Genomic DNA, 15,000 nt, shown 5'->3' with positions numbered 1-15,000 from the left:
CGAAAATACATTTTCGTAACCTCAATTAATCAGCGTGAGTCGAGGCTAAATCTGGCTAAGCTCTGAGACCAGATATGTCACCCTCCGAGGCCTCCTAAAAATATGTGTTTTAAATAAGAACAACTATTTGAATGTATTGCCATGAATGTCGAGGCCCCATAATCCTGCTTCCTAATCTCTACTACCATCCACTCCATGCTCCAGTCGCAGTACCACTCCCCGGGATTTCTCCGCTTGCTAAAATAGTTTTAATCGCGTAACTTGGTAACGACCCTCCATGGAAAAGGGTTTTTTCTTTTTTTTTGTCATTCCGCTCTGATATATTCCACCCAATTATACATTCTCTCTGCCCAGGCCAGGGGGAGGAAGTACTTTGAAGTTACACGTGATGATGTTATCGGATACAGGGTGTGTAGCACGTCCGAAACAGAACAAATTGAGACCCACTAACGGATATTAGGATTGGCTCGATGGCATTGAGCTGCTTTTCTTTTCTTTTCTTTCCTCCCTCTCTTGGTTCTGGCTTTCAGCACTTGGAGCTAACTGCGCACAAACACAGACAAAAAAAAGGTACAAAAGGCAGTTGTCAGAGGGCTTAATTTGCTTCGATGTAATCGACCTGTCGAGGCGACCGTGCGACCATTGGCTTCAATGTCAAGCGACTCTAAGCCGGCGCAGTCGACTCTTTTGTTTGCGATGTGTGGCGCAGGTGACCTTATCTGTAATTGCTTCGCGTTTTGGATGTCAAGAGATTGAAAAAAAAAAAATGCTGAAGATTGCGGAAGATGGCTATCCTTATATCTATACACACATTGTACACCTGGAGCTGGCTTTAGAGATGGAAAACACAAAGCAGGCTGAATGAGGATCCATCTCAAATAGCTGTAATTTCATGCTTATCGGCGTGTGCCGTCAAACAGAACAATATAGGGGTGGTGTTGTCTCTCCCGGGCGGCGTGGTTCTGTCCCCCACAGAGGACTGGAACTCATAAACGCAGAGTGTGCCGCTCTGAACCCCCTGTCCCCGCCGACGCCTTCGCCCCTCTCTCCGAGCGACCATGTAATGACATTACATCTGCATCGAAAGTCAGTAATTGCCGTGAGATGATCCTATTAAAAGATGCCGTCAGAAAGTGTAAACCAAACTGACCTCGCGTCCCCTCAGCTCGGAAAGTGGACGAGGTCGGACGGAGAAAAGAGGAACAAAAGAAGCCTTTCATTACACCGTCCAAAGCAGGGGGGGTCAGCGACCCCGCCGTTCATAACGTCCTCTTGACCCCCCCGTCCCCCCGTCCCCATCTGAGAGAGAAATGAGCCGAACTTCTGAGGGAGGGGGAGCAATTGTCTGCTCAAGGCAATGTGCAGTGTGCCTTAAATCCCATTAGCATTTAAGAAGGTAATAACATAATGGCACTCCTAGGAAACCACCGCGCTGGGACACAGAGGAAGCCATTTGGAACATGGCCGGGCCCGAGAAAACCTTTTATCCTCCGCCGTTAAGGCGTGTTTTATCTCCGAATACCACCGATTTTATGACACCTATGCAGTGTCTATATATTTATCGAGAGAAAGCGTTCGGAGTTCACGGCGTGCTAGTTCCGAGAGTTTATTGTAAGATTTATTTCCCAGACCCGCTACTTGTGTTGGGGGTCGCTGAATCTCAGTTGACAGTTGGGGGTTAGGGTTAGGGTTAGGGTTAGACGTTTCCTCGAGACGCAGTGATCTGAGACGCAGATCTTCTGCGGTGGTGCGTGACACAATTAAAAAACGGATTTGCTTCAGGACAACCCTTTCTATGGATTTCAGAAGAGCACAACAGTGAAAGAGATGATCGCGATGGCTCTAACTTCCAGAGAAGAAGGGTTTTCCTAGAACAAGGGGAACTGGGTGGGGATGCGAATGAAATCCCGCACTGCGGTTAGCGATAGTGCGTGATTCCACTTCCCAACTCGGTGTGGAAGCGACAGATGGGATACGCCAGCGGTGTTTGAGGAAGGGGGGCTGTGTAACAGGCCTGGCATCAGATTAAGCGATGGAATGCTCTAGTCACTGCCCGAGAATGTTTCACTGGTATGTGCCGTCAATTTTAACCACTTGCCTCCACTCCTCCTAACTTTTTTTTTATTTTTTTATTTCCCTCGAGCTTGCGCTTGACATTTTAAGTGCAGCGAGTGCAGAATCCTGAGCTTCTTGACACCTTAGCAAACAAGCAAAACTGATCCGTCTTCATACGTCTGCTGAAGCCCCAGAGACAGCCTCACCTGGGTCACCTTCTCTCCCTGCTCTGATGCTGAAACCGAAAGTAAAGGATCCCAGAAATACTCCCTGGCTCGGCCTGGAGTCGGTGTCCCTTTCTATTGACACCTATATCCCAGACCGCAATTAAACCGCATTAAACCGATCAAACTTTGATTTCGACACGCTGCTCGGTATAAACATCACGCTTCAGCGCAGAGCAACAAGAAAACATGGCTGCCGTGGCTCTCGTTTGTGACATCCTCAGAGAGAAATACCAATAAGTGTATCTTAAATGGTTCCTGTCACGTCCTGAACAGCGGGGCACGCCGCGTGATTCACTCCCAACCGCTGCCTCCGCTGGAGTGGATGTGCTCCAGTCACTTCAGATTATACTCCCAGGGCTTTCTGAAAGGGGGAAGCAATCACTTGTTCTTTGCCAGTGGCATTAAACTCTTCTCTGTTAAATAGTCAAGAAGCCGTCTTCCCGAAGAGAACGCCCGCTCGCAGACATTTAGAAAAAAAGAAAAAGACACGAGTGTGTCCAATAATAATTTTGCAATTTGCTTGGAAAATATGGGCTTTCAGAGTGACAAGTTAATTACATTTCTTATTTGTATGAAAAAATAGAAATGTGAACTTTTTACAAGGCCATAAGTTTCATGTTGAACTTTTGAAGAACCGAGGCAAAGGGAATAGAAGTGATGAACAAAACATGTTTGAGAGAGTGAATTTATTTGATCAATTATGATGATCAATGAATTTATGAATCGATCATTGATCATTGATTGCTCTTAAACGTTTATCTTTCGCTTGGTTATGACGTTGGTTAGGGGTTGACAGAGGAGACTTTTACCAAATACCAACATCAAGATGAATCCAAAAAAATGCTGAAACCCTGATTTTAGAATAAGAAAACACTTTCAACGTTAACTCTTGCTAACATGTTGTGTCTCTGTTGGCTTTGGAGAACCACAGGGTATAGCCTGATGGGCTTTTCACCAACGTGTTTGACGGCGTTTACAGGAAAGTTGAGCCACTTAAAAAGGATAGCATCAAAGCTTTGCTCCAAACGGGTCGGCTGCTGTCTGGAGGTTGGACAGCCCTCTCCACCCTGTTCTCAAAGATCCCCGATAGTGTTGAGTCCCCATATCCTAGGGAACATTGGCTGCCGATATTGGCCTTGTCATGAGGCTGATGGTGTGTGGGATCACTGGAATGGGTCCAAAGGAGCAAAAGAACACTACATTTTCTATCTATCGCGTTCGCCCGCACTGGACTCACGGATGGCTGGGTATCAGTTTCTGGGTTTCCGTTAAGGGGATTTCACTTACCCGTCTTCATTTTGGTTTGCATTGCCCTGAATGTCATCATCCACACGACCATGAACGAATTTGAGTTGTGCTGCAGAAATAATTGAATACAGCAGGGAGCAAACCCTTGTGTTTGATACAACTTATCCTATGAACATACATTCTTCTTTCTTTCTTTTTTTCTTCTTTGAAGCATATTTATAGCAGTCCATTTTTAACCTTCTTCTGGGCTTCAGGCAACTCTAATAAAAACAAAAGTGGTTGTAAACAAACTATATAGCGCTGAAATGTGTTGGCTAACTAAAAATACTGCTGGCTAATTATCTGACTGTTCTCAAGTCAAGCTCCCCATCGTTAAAAAATGAGAATACCTTTTGCTATGCAGCTGTACCCAAGTGTTCCTCACACCTCTGCCAATTATAAACGAGTCTCCATCCAAGGAAAAATCACAACACATTTGAAATAATATGCAAAAAGGAACACTGGCAACTGGGAGTCCCTTTTAATGTCGTTTCTGTATGCGGTGAAATGTTTCTTTATGCAGTGAACAAACAGGCACAAGGACCTGAACTGAACCCATCAGAACCACCATGAAGGGCTTTCTCTCAACCTCTCGGTCTTTTGTACTTTGAGAGTTCAAAACGACCGTTAGAAGCCCACCTTTGGAAAGGCCTGCTATGCTGGGACCGGCCCTCTGCTGTCTCCGTGCCATGCAGCCAGGCGCTGTTGTTTTGCCCGCTCCGATGCTTTCATCGAACCTGGCATCGGGTCACCTGATTCATCACACGGCTCGTCCTATTGGTTCATCACATGATGCGTGGCCTATTAGAGGAATCTTCCCTTTTGGATTCCTCATTCTCCCAATAAAAAGTAATATTCTTTGTTAGAGAGGGTCCAAAGATGTTTTACTGTAAATTGCCCCGTCGCCATTCAACAGCAGCCAGAATCTCCAACAGTCCAACTGTTTTACTTTCTGTGCCCGTCAGGTCTAACTAGTGTCTATCTGGTGTGTAATCTGGAGCTCTCGCCGCTGCACGGAGGTGTTTGATTGGCCCGGCGTCCTATAAACCCAGGAACAGCCCTTCCCCGTCTGCGAAGGCATAACGATTTCCCCCTCCGACGGCGGATCTCCGCCCTTTCTCTGCGAGGCGTCATAAATCTTCTCTGCTTTTAAGGGGAGCCCCCCCAGCCGGCTTAACGGTCTGCCTGCGCTCCATAATTCAATATCGGACTTCTGCATGGGATTACTTTCCATTCTGCTCATCCCATGGTGCGCCTACACCAGAAGGAAGGCAGTGCTACATTATTCAGCGCTGTGCCGGGGATTAATTGATTATTGAGCTCTGAAATCAATGATAATCAGTAGCTCTGTTGGTGACTCTGGGTGTGGAGCCTTTGTCCTGATCTCGGCCCCCCCCCTCCTCGGAGAGATCTTCCCTTGAGTTGCATCTTAATCTGTTTTGCTACTCGGGGGGGGGGGGGGGGGGGTTCTAACTCGTGGGGTTATAATTTGAGAAGGTTGACTTGGCTGTGTGTCCTTCAGCATGCTGTTCATGGGATTCGACATGAGCGTTCACCTTGGCTGTAGCGTTGTAAGCGCTGGACTTTTATTTAGTTGTTGTTGTCGTTGTGAAGTTGCAGTCGCACAATGCGCTCATATATTCTGTATTTAAATTGAAATGCTTTCTATTTTAGCAGGACCTCAGAGACCTTTGAGTATGTAAATATGTGTACGGACGGTTCAAGTAGGCTGAATTTATAAATACGTTGTGCACTACATGCTTGCTACGGAGGACACACTATGCTGCTGTGTGGCTTAGCATGTAAATCACGGTCATGAAACATAAATGCAGCGTGAATTTCAATTACCGAGAAGCATCAAGCCGTGTTAAAATAAAACCGATGCCACTATGAAACTGTGATTAGGAGTGGTTACGACCCACAGGTCTGAAGTAGCGGCTACAGTATATTCAATTATTTATATCGTTTATTTATGTATCACGGTTGGGATTTATTGCCAGTGGAGTCTCAAGTGGCCATTTTGAAACGTACGGAATTCCTCACAGCTGGAACCGCTGAGAGCAGAACCGGGAAAGCATCTTTTCTCTGTCTCTCCCTGCACTAGCCCGATAAAAATGTAGACCGGCTTCTCATGGACATGCTTATTATAAGATGTTCACCTTCATATTGTGTGCCGTGACCTTGCGTGCAGGTCTTCCCTACCGAGCGGTGGGTAGGGATTCTACCTCTGTCCCACATTTGGCTGAAAACGCCAACTGCGTTTGCAGCCTGTTATTTGTATTCAATGCCCGACTGCTGTCTTTGTATTACTTTAGTAAATAGTGTCGACATGGCAAACTGTACATCGCTTGAAGGCGGAGGATAAAAACTGAATTAGAAATTAATATTTCATAATATTCTTTCCATTAATTATAAATTCTTTGGTTTTATGCTGAATGCGTGTTCTAGTCGGAAATGTGACTTTCTATAGAACATTATCTTTCGTCCAGCCTACAAAAAGCATGCAGATCAGAATGTCGAGAAACCATATCACTATAATTCAATTAAATCTAAAACCAAAATATAATTCCTGTTTTTATGGAAGGATACTTAACATCCGGGCTATGTTTTATATGGCAGAGGTACTGGCCAACCTGAAACACTAAAGATACTGCTGACAGCTTCCTTAGTACCTTATGTACCTAATGTTTTAGTTCGCAGGTCCTTTCATTCTGAATTGCTGAAAAGCTAATTATTCAGTACCCTACAACGTGTGCTGCCAAATGAACGTCCCTCAAGTGGGATGTAAAACATGATGAACCACGCAAGAAAGTACGCTTCTGCTGCGCAGCTTCTATTGACTAATTGGGTTTGTTCCTACGGCACAGCAATAAAACGGGACTTCCATCTGTTTTTCGGTCAATTCTGTTGAACTTTGTTAGGTGAGGTCTAATAAAACGTCTGTGTGTGTGAATTAGTTTGAAAACTTTCCGCCTCGCCCGTAGCCCTCCATTACCTACGTGGACTTTCCCTCATTTCCCCTAGCTATTCCCAGCCTTTCCGAGGAGTGGGAACAACAACTACAAAGAGTAAAGCGGGTCTGGCGTTGGGACTACACAGACATCCTTTAAGATGTCCTCATTTGATTCTCAGTCGGGTCTCCGTCTTCAATAGAGATTCAAAAGGAAATGCAATACTATGAAACTAGTTGTTATCACACTCTTCTTTCAGTATAAGAGTATGCAAAATTTATGGAGATTTAATCTTTCAGTTAAAGCATAAAATGGTAGAATTGCTGGAGTTACCAACAGATTCGACCCCAAAAAACAAGTCTGCAATGTGCGCCAGGACCATCCATAATGTGTGTTTTTATTTTTCAATAAAATCAACATAAAATTAGAACCCAAGTAAACAATACTAAGCATATTTTTGCAATAACATTTGTGCAGAACGACATTTTAAGTGGTCGGCTGGTAAACGGGCCAACAGAGAATGTCCAATTCTACACTAAACTCGAAATACACAACCAGGTCTACACACTGCTTTCTACATCACTGGGGAATCCATCTTTTGAAATCGCCTTCATGTAACCAGCCAGAATTCATCAAATAAATCAAACGTTACAACCAATATCACGCCCGGGATTCTACTCTTCTCCTGCGTTCATACATTTCAGAGACATGTCGCTGCGTTTGAATCATTTCCCTGAGCCTCCCAATTCTTTCTTTCCCTGACCCCTATCGCAATAAAGAATAAAACGAACGAGGACCTAAGTGAGATCCAATCTCCTTCCACACCGAAGCGCGGCAGGGAGCCGGCGCCTTGATGAAGGGAAGCGGGGGGTCCCAGACAGCGTCCTGTATTTCCCTCTGCTAACTGTGCACGAATATTAAGACCCCTTGCTGTTCACAGCCGGCAGAGAACCGAACATAATCATTATGATTCCACATTAAAGGATTCAATACAAATAACAATCCTCTCGGATACATTTTCCCTTTTCTTCCGCGTGGCGGATCATTAGAGGGGTTGATCGTTGCATGTTCTGGAGGCTCTTACACGCTGGCCCGGGGTGACACACTGGAACAACGACAGCTGCTGTATTTGGGCTGCGTGTTGCTGCTGCTGCTTTCGGCAGAGCCCTTCCTTTACTTCTGGTAGCGCGCACAGAGACAACCGAAAGGCATTGTTACCGCGGAGCAGCAGGGGTTTGTTCTATTATTATCATCACCAGGCCTGCGTTGACTCGCGGCAGCATAACGACGGCATGAGCGTCACCCCAACGGTCTCGTATTCGTTTTTACAGACGTTGAACTGTTTTGATGTTTTCCGGATCGGAACGCCTACAGTGACTTACAGAGAACCCGAGCCATCGGGAGATGTAAGCAGCTCCACCTGACCCAACGCACCGCACAATGTCAGAGAGCGATAGCCGAGCGGTCCTCGGGTATCTACCCGCGAGCGCTCAAAGCGTTCATAGCTCCGCCGTTCAACGTGCGCCTTAAGCCTACTCTCTAGACCAGCCTCTGAGCGTGGATTCTGTGTCCGCGGGTCAGGTCGGGTCGGGTTCCTCCGGCGTTATGCATCATGCGTACGGCCGGGACCAACGGCGGGTTGTTGCTCCTTTAACAACGCCGCCGTCCCCTTACTGGCCACCGGGGGCAGAGTGGCGAGACGGCTCAGCAAGCATGCTGTCAGAATACATGGCTGTGGTGTGTGTGTGTGTGTGTGTGTGTGTGTGTGTGTGTGTGTGTGTGTGTGTGTGTGTGTGTGTGTGTGTGTGTGTGTGTGTGTGTGTGTGTGTGTGTGTGTGTGTGTGTGTGTGTGTGTGTGTGTGTGTGTGTGTGTGTGTGTGTGTGTGTGTGTGTGTGTGTGTGTGTGTGTGTGTGTGTGTGTGTGTGTGTGTGTGTGTGTGTGTGTGTGTGTGTGTGTGTGTGTGTGTGTGTGTGTGTGTCTGTGTGTTTGTGTGGTGTCTGTATGTGTATTTGTGTCTGTCTGTATGTGTATGTATGTGTGTGTGTCTGTCTGTCTGTGTATTTGTCTGTGTGTGTGTGTGTGTGTGTGTGTGTGTGTGTGTGTTCGGTGTGTGTGTGTGTGTGTGTGTGTGTGTGTGTGTGTGTGTGTGTGTGTGTGTGTGTGTCTGTGTGTTTGTCTGTGTGTGTGTCTGTGTGTTTGTGTGGTGTCTGTATGTGTATTTGTGTCTGTCTGTATGTGTATGTGTGTGTGTCTGTCTGTCTGTCTGTCTGTGTATTTGTCTGTGTGTGTGTGTGTGTGTGTGTGTGTGTGTGTGTGTGTGTGTGTGTGTGTGTGTGTGTGTTTGTGTGTGTGTGTGTGTGTGTGTGTGTGTGTGTATGTTCGGTGTGTGTGTGTGTGTGTTCGGTGTGTGTGTGTGTGTGTGTGTGTGTGTGTGTGAGAGTGTGTGTGCATAAGACACCACTTAAGGAAAAGCAAAGCTTATATTTCCTCCACGCTTGGCTTCAGTCGGAGGGTTTTGTTCCCTGAGGCCGTCGGTTTGATACCTCGGAAGAAGGAAACGGAAGGAGGTTTGTCCGCCATGAAAGGGGAAATCGCTCATGTGTCATTAAAATAACATATGGAGATATGGTGTGTGTGTATGTGTGTGTGTGAGTGTGTGTGTGTGTGTGTGTGTGTGTGTGTGTGTGTGTGTGTGTGTGTGTGTGTGTGTGAGAGCAAGGGAGACTCACGTGATGTTGTCTAGAAGCTCGCCTGGCTTTTTTTCTTTTCTCATGCAAAATAGTCAAAGGATATTTCCCAGGGACTGTTCGTCAAAGCGTAGAATGTGTGCACTCACGGTAATGTACCAGGCTCTGGATAAAAGCACAGACCCAATGGCTTGTGCTCATCCCAGGTAAATTGCTGCCATGTAATCGCCGGCGACATATACACAAATCAGAACATGAAGACGGCTGGTTGGATTCTAGTGACACGATACGATTGGATCCAATTCAGGCTCCTGCATGTAGAAATGTTTTTGTGAGGCGCATATTATTACAATTTCCAACCCTTTCCCCCAGAGAAAACCTTGCATCGTCAGCCAGTACTACCAATCTTTCTCTCCTTTTTAAGTGTCATGTAGCTAACATCAAATCAACAACCTTTGATTCAATCCTCCCGTCTGAGAATGCACAAGCGCCAGCATTTTCAAAACATCCCTTATAACACGACTGAAAACAGTTGTCACTGATCTCCACCTCTGTATTTCTCAACCTGGAGAGTATGTTATGCATATTCTGTATGAAGCCGTCTTATATGTCATGGGCTGTTTCTAAATTGTGATGTGCTATTGTCGTTGCTAATTTTCTTGTTTTTACCCAGGGACAACAGATTAGCAAATGAGCTCTGTAGCTTACTCTGGCCCAGCTGCAGTGCTGTGCACAGTCCCTGTGAAGTAAACCATTGACTACACCAAAGTAACGAAGCGTTCCCCGTATAAATCCAGGCCCAAGCTAGTGAGAGCCATCTTCTCCGGTAAGAAGTAAGTAAGCTGGCTGTTGGATCCGCCGGTTATCAGCCTCACTATGTACCCACTCCTCCTCTCCTGAGTGGCAATTTTGTCCAGATGAAGAGAGTAGAGAAAGAAAAGATAAGAGGGGGAGATAGATGGTAGATACGAAGCTTTTGACCCCTTCTGAAGAGCGGGAAAGGGAGCCAGAGAGAGAGAGAGCGAGAGAGGGAGGGAGGGAGAAAACTCTGCCTGGCTTGAAGATCGGGTGGTCTCAGGGAAACTGTGTTTGGTCAAATAGGTCGACACGATAAGAAGAAGAAGAGGTGTGATATAGACTATAGACTAGGGCAGCACCGGGCCGCTGACTGTTGCTGTTGTTGTTGTTGTTGAACTTATACATTGAGTTTATTTGACAGCAGTATATATTATAGCACTCCCACTAAATGGCAAGCTAAACCACTCTAATGCTAACACGGTACTTCTGGGTACCGGGAGACACGAGAGAGACCCAGCTGCTGCATTATTCATCGATATTTATCAACGGTTTGTCACTACATTCAAACGGTTTGCTGTCAGATAACAGGCGCACACTTTCATGATACCTGAGGGAGAGGACCGGTAACCCAGGAGCCACTGCTGTGGACCTGGTCCTCAACACAAGGGCTGCAAAGTTAAGATCCCTACGAATGAATAATCCTTTTTAATCTGCGCAATCAAGCAAATGAAAACGTTGATTAAAACACTCTAATCAAGACATTAAGGCTTGCTTGAGGTAGGATTTAAGAGCCACGATTTGAGTGTAATTGGTCAGAAATGGCATAGCCATCCATCACCTATTAGTGAGGTAAATGCACTGTGAGATTATCAATTTTGCCCGAGCTTTAAAGTCGACAAACGGCAATTCAGCTAAACTGGATGAACTCCCAACATGGATTCCCGTTGACTTTCCACGTCCCGGAGGGGAAAGCGGTCCGGCCCGGGACCTTCAGCCGTCGTGAAGGTCCCGCTCTCGCCGTCCTGTCGAGCAGACGGCGAGAGCGGGACGCTACGGGTCGGCTTTGATCTGACGTCTCCCCGACGTCCCTTCGCTTAACATTAACCGGTCGCTCGTGTACGGCAACATGACCGCTCTCCTTCATCGCGTCGGCCCCCGATCTCCCCGGCCCCCCGGCTTCAGGTCAGGAGAGAGCGGAGGAATAACGAGAGAAACGACAAAGCAAACTTTGGTCCTTCGGCCGAGAGAAACGACGAACCAAAGTTTGGTTCGTCGTTTCTCTCGGCCGGCGGGCGGCGCCGCCCGAGAGAACAGAAGGGCGCCGCCCGCCGCCCTTCTGTTTGTGTCTCTGCTCACAGAAAAACAAAGCTAATTGTTTTCCCTTATGTACCGCGGCGGTGCATGTATTTTGCGGCCGGGCTCGGAGGCGCCCCACGCGGCTCTGGGCACTGGAGTGGCGCGCTGTAATGGCGCGCTGTAACGGCGCTGTAGCCAAACACCACAGAGTGGCGCAGCACTGGTGACCTTGGTCGTGTCTCTCCTCTTCAAACACCAAACATTTCCTTCTGAGATGTAATTCAGCAGGTCAACACGGCCTCACCCCGTGTTTATTCCTCCAAGAAATGTTTCTGCTGGGGGGGAAACGCGCTGGGTTTTGTCTGTTTATGCGCGTGCGTGAACGGGTGTAGGCTATGTCTCGGTGTGGGTCTGGGTGTGTGTGTGTGTGTGTGTGTCTGGGTGACTTTATTTGAGCGTGTGTGCGCACCGTTTGTGTTTATTCTGTGTGTGAATGTGTTTGCATGTGTAAGTATGTTAATGCGTGTGTGTGTCTGTGTGTGTGTGTGTTCGCAGTGTCGGGCTGCTCGAGTGGCAAATGGTGAATGAATAATGCAGGGTAACACTGATACGTTGACAGCCCTGACGGCTCAGAGTGTGTATCCGTTCTAATGTGCCGGCCCCCCCCTCCCTTCCCTTTCCCCGCTGCCCGACTGTCCGTCCTACAAACAAATTGCCTTGCTGCGCCTCCACTTCCACCCTGACCTGTGGCTCATGTGTCTCTGAGTGCAGGCCAGTGAGACCCTGAACACAAGCCAATTAAAATGCACACTGTGAAGCTAGCTTATTGGTGCTCCTCAAGCCTCAGGTTTTTTGGCTGTGCGTGTGTGTCTGTGTGTGTGTGATTGCGTGTGTGTGTGTCTGTGTGAGTGTGATTGTGTGTGTGTCTGTGTGTGAGAGAGATTGCGTGCGTGTGTGCGTGCGAGTTTGTGTGTGGTGTGCATTAGTGCTTTCGTAAACAGACTTGTAAACAGAGATTTGTTCAGAATAGGACCATTTGCTGTCAGCTGATGTCACGGCATTGATGACTACTGCTCAGTGATCACATGACACGATCTCACACAAAGATACATTCAGAGTCATTCACAACACGGGTGAACAGTGAAATAGCCATCCATTGGGGATGCGAATGGCGCTGAAGTCTACGCCGGTGACGTGTGTGTCAACATTCTCTGTCCTCCATTTTGTTTGTGACTACAGCGATTTATTTTTTCAATATTTCTTCAATTTGAGTTTTCAAGTTTTGACACATCTGAACACTTTGTGGGTTCTTTCTGAATATGTTAGGGAGCCATTGACAAGTTGGCTGAGGTGTAGTGATGAAAGCATTACCTCCTCCTGTCTACGAATATGAAAGTCAACATCATCATTATAATTTTGCTGCGTGCAAAAAAAAAAAATGCAGGTTCAGTTTTATCATGGGGTCATTTAGATATTGACGCGTGAGATGCTGAGCTTCGCTCCGTGTTATGACTAGATTGTGTTGTTTTTCAGGTCGGATTGGTTTTCATTCCATATCCACCTCCTTTATTTGTAAAGTAAACTGGATAATTGTAATGATTGATTTATACTTTTGAGTGTGCTGATATGCTTGTAAACAACAAAATGTTACCTGAACATAAAAGCTATAGCTTAAAGACTAGACTCATTTATTGTCACATTGTTATGACACCAATGTCATAGGCACAGCATGTCACACATATCCAACTAAAGTGTTGCTTGTGGTTTTGAAATACATACATAATAATAAGCTGTAAAATAGAACTTGCCCTAGACCCAGAAATTCCTCTTTGGGCGGGGATGGGATGGAATACAAAATCAACACACAACGTCTAAAGATAGAAAAGAGGGCATCCTCGCCTTTCCACGGAATTTAAAACCTCCTTGTGTGTGTGTGTGTTGTTTCAGGATCCAGTCTGGCTCCTACCTGAGCACGGGCTGGTTCACTCTCATCCTGGCCATGGACATGTGCAAAGAGATCCACGTCTACGGCATGATTAACGACACCTACTGCAGGTACGTAAGGCCCAGATTCAGATGGGACTCCGCTCTCTCTGTGGGACGGTACAGCAGACCTCCATCCCTGTGTGTGAACGTGAACGTCTCCCAGACAATTACAATTAGGGCATTTAGCAGACGCTTTTATCCAAAGCGACTTACATCGGTTAATACTAGAGCTGTCAAGCGATTAAAATATTTAATCGTGATTAATCGCATTAATGTCATAGTTAACTATTATTAATCGCGATTAATCGCAAATTCTTTTTCTATGCTAAATATCCCTTGATTTTTTTGTCCCATAATTCTTCTCATTTTAATTCTCTTATCAACATGATGAAGTGCATCGGCTTGCCTTGTGCAAATGATTTTCTATTGATAACAACATTGGCATATACTGATCAAAACAGGACGATACAAAAAAAGAGCCTATAGTGCAAATAAACGACTGCTTTGAACAAATGTCATTTGAACATAGCAGTCAGGCTACTGCTTCTTTGTTTTGAGCCAAAAAAAAATTTTTTTTTTTTTTTTTTTTTTAATAAAAAAATTACGTTAATCGCGCGATAAATTTTTTAACGCCGTTAAATTTGGGTTGCGTTAACGCCGTTAATAACGCGTTTAACTGACAGCTCTAGTTAATACACACAATGACGGCCGAGTCAACCATGCAAGGCGACAGCCAGCTCGTCAGGAGCAGTTAGGGTTGAGTGTCTTGCCCAGGGACACATCGACACTCAGCTAGGAGGTGCTGGGGATCAAACTAGCAACCTCTACGGTTACAAGGCAACCGCTCTACCTCCTGAGCTAGGCCGACCCTTCAAACCCTGCTCTGTCTGGATGTGTTGTGGTGGGCGGTCAGCTGTCCTCTCTCCTCTGGTGTCTGGGAAAGGGTTTGTTTGTGAGAGGTTCTGGTCGGTGGAACTCCACTTAATTTATACATGCGGTACATCCATGTCTGTCTGCATAATATGCCACCACCGCAGTCAGCTAAACTGCATGCAAAGGCCATGATCTGCATAATTCAGTCCCTTCAAGACACACACACACACACAGACACACACACAATGCACAGTGAATACCATTGTGTCTCTGAGTGTAGAATAACCTGCAGGTCTCTGGGGACAAGCTCCAACCCTGGATGTCGCACTATCTTTGCTTTCTCCCTTCCCCTCTACTATTTTGTATTTGTATATATATATATTATTTTTTTCCCTTTCATCTCGGTGGCTACGGGGTGAGTAGTAATTGCCTGGGTGGGAGACGTGGGCGACTATTCTGGAAGTCTTCTCCCCCCAGCTGCTTCTCCCGAACACGTCGATGTGGCCGTTATAATCAGTCCCTTTCCTCATCTCTGTCCGTCTGTCTGTCTGTCTGTCTGTCTCTCTCTTGCTCTATCTGGCCCTCTCTGTATCAGTCTCTCTCCCTCTGCGTATTGGTCTCTCTCTCTCTCTATCTCTGTCTCATATTTGAGCATTCTCTCTCTCTCTCTCTCTCCGTCTGTCTCTCTCCCTGTCGCTCTGTCTGTCTCTTTCTCTCTCTCTCTCTCTCTCTCTCTCTCTCTCTAGCTGTCTCTGCCTCTCTCTCTCTCTCTCTCTCTCTCTCTATCCTTGTTTCTTATTTGAGCATTCTCTCTGTCTGTCTGTCTCTCTCTGCCTGTG

The 15,000-nt window shown here is 46.3% G+C and overlaps 1 protein-coding gene across 1 annotated transcript in view; it reads left to right on the top strand.

The window, feature by feature from the left end:
* The window catches only part of st6galnac3 (ST6 (alpha-N-acetyl-neuraminyl-2,3-beta-galactosyl-1,3)-N-acetylgalactosaminide alpha-2,6-sialyltransferase 3), a 53,991-nt gene that overhangs the window by 31,220 nt on the left and 7,771 nt on the right, over window positions 1-15,000 (top strand). Inside the window, exon 4 of the mRNA XM_030363775.1 lies at window positions 13,250-13,357. Coding sequence (XP_030219635.1) covers window positions 13,250-13,357 — 108 coding nt within the window. The remainder of the gene's footprint in view (window positions 1-13,249; window positions 13,358-15,000) is intronic.

The sequence above is a fragment of the Gadus morhua genome, chromosome 8, assembly GCF_902167405.1.
Source record: "Gadus morhua chromosome 8, gadMor3.0, whole genome shotgun sequence".
Taxonomy (NCBI): domain Eukaryota; kingdom Metazoa; phylum Chordata; class Actinopteri; order Gadiformes; family Gadidae; genus Gadus; species Gadus morhua.
This window is presented reverse-complemented; position numbering and strand designations above follow the sequence as displayed.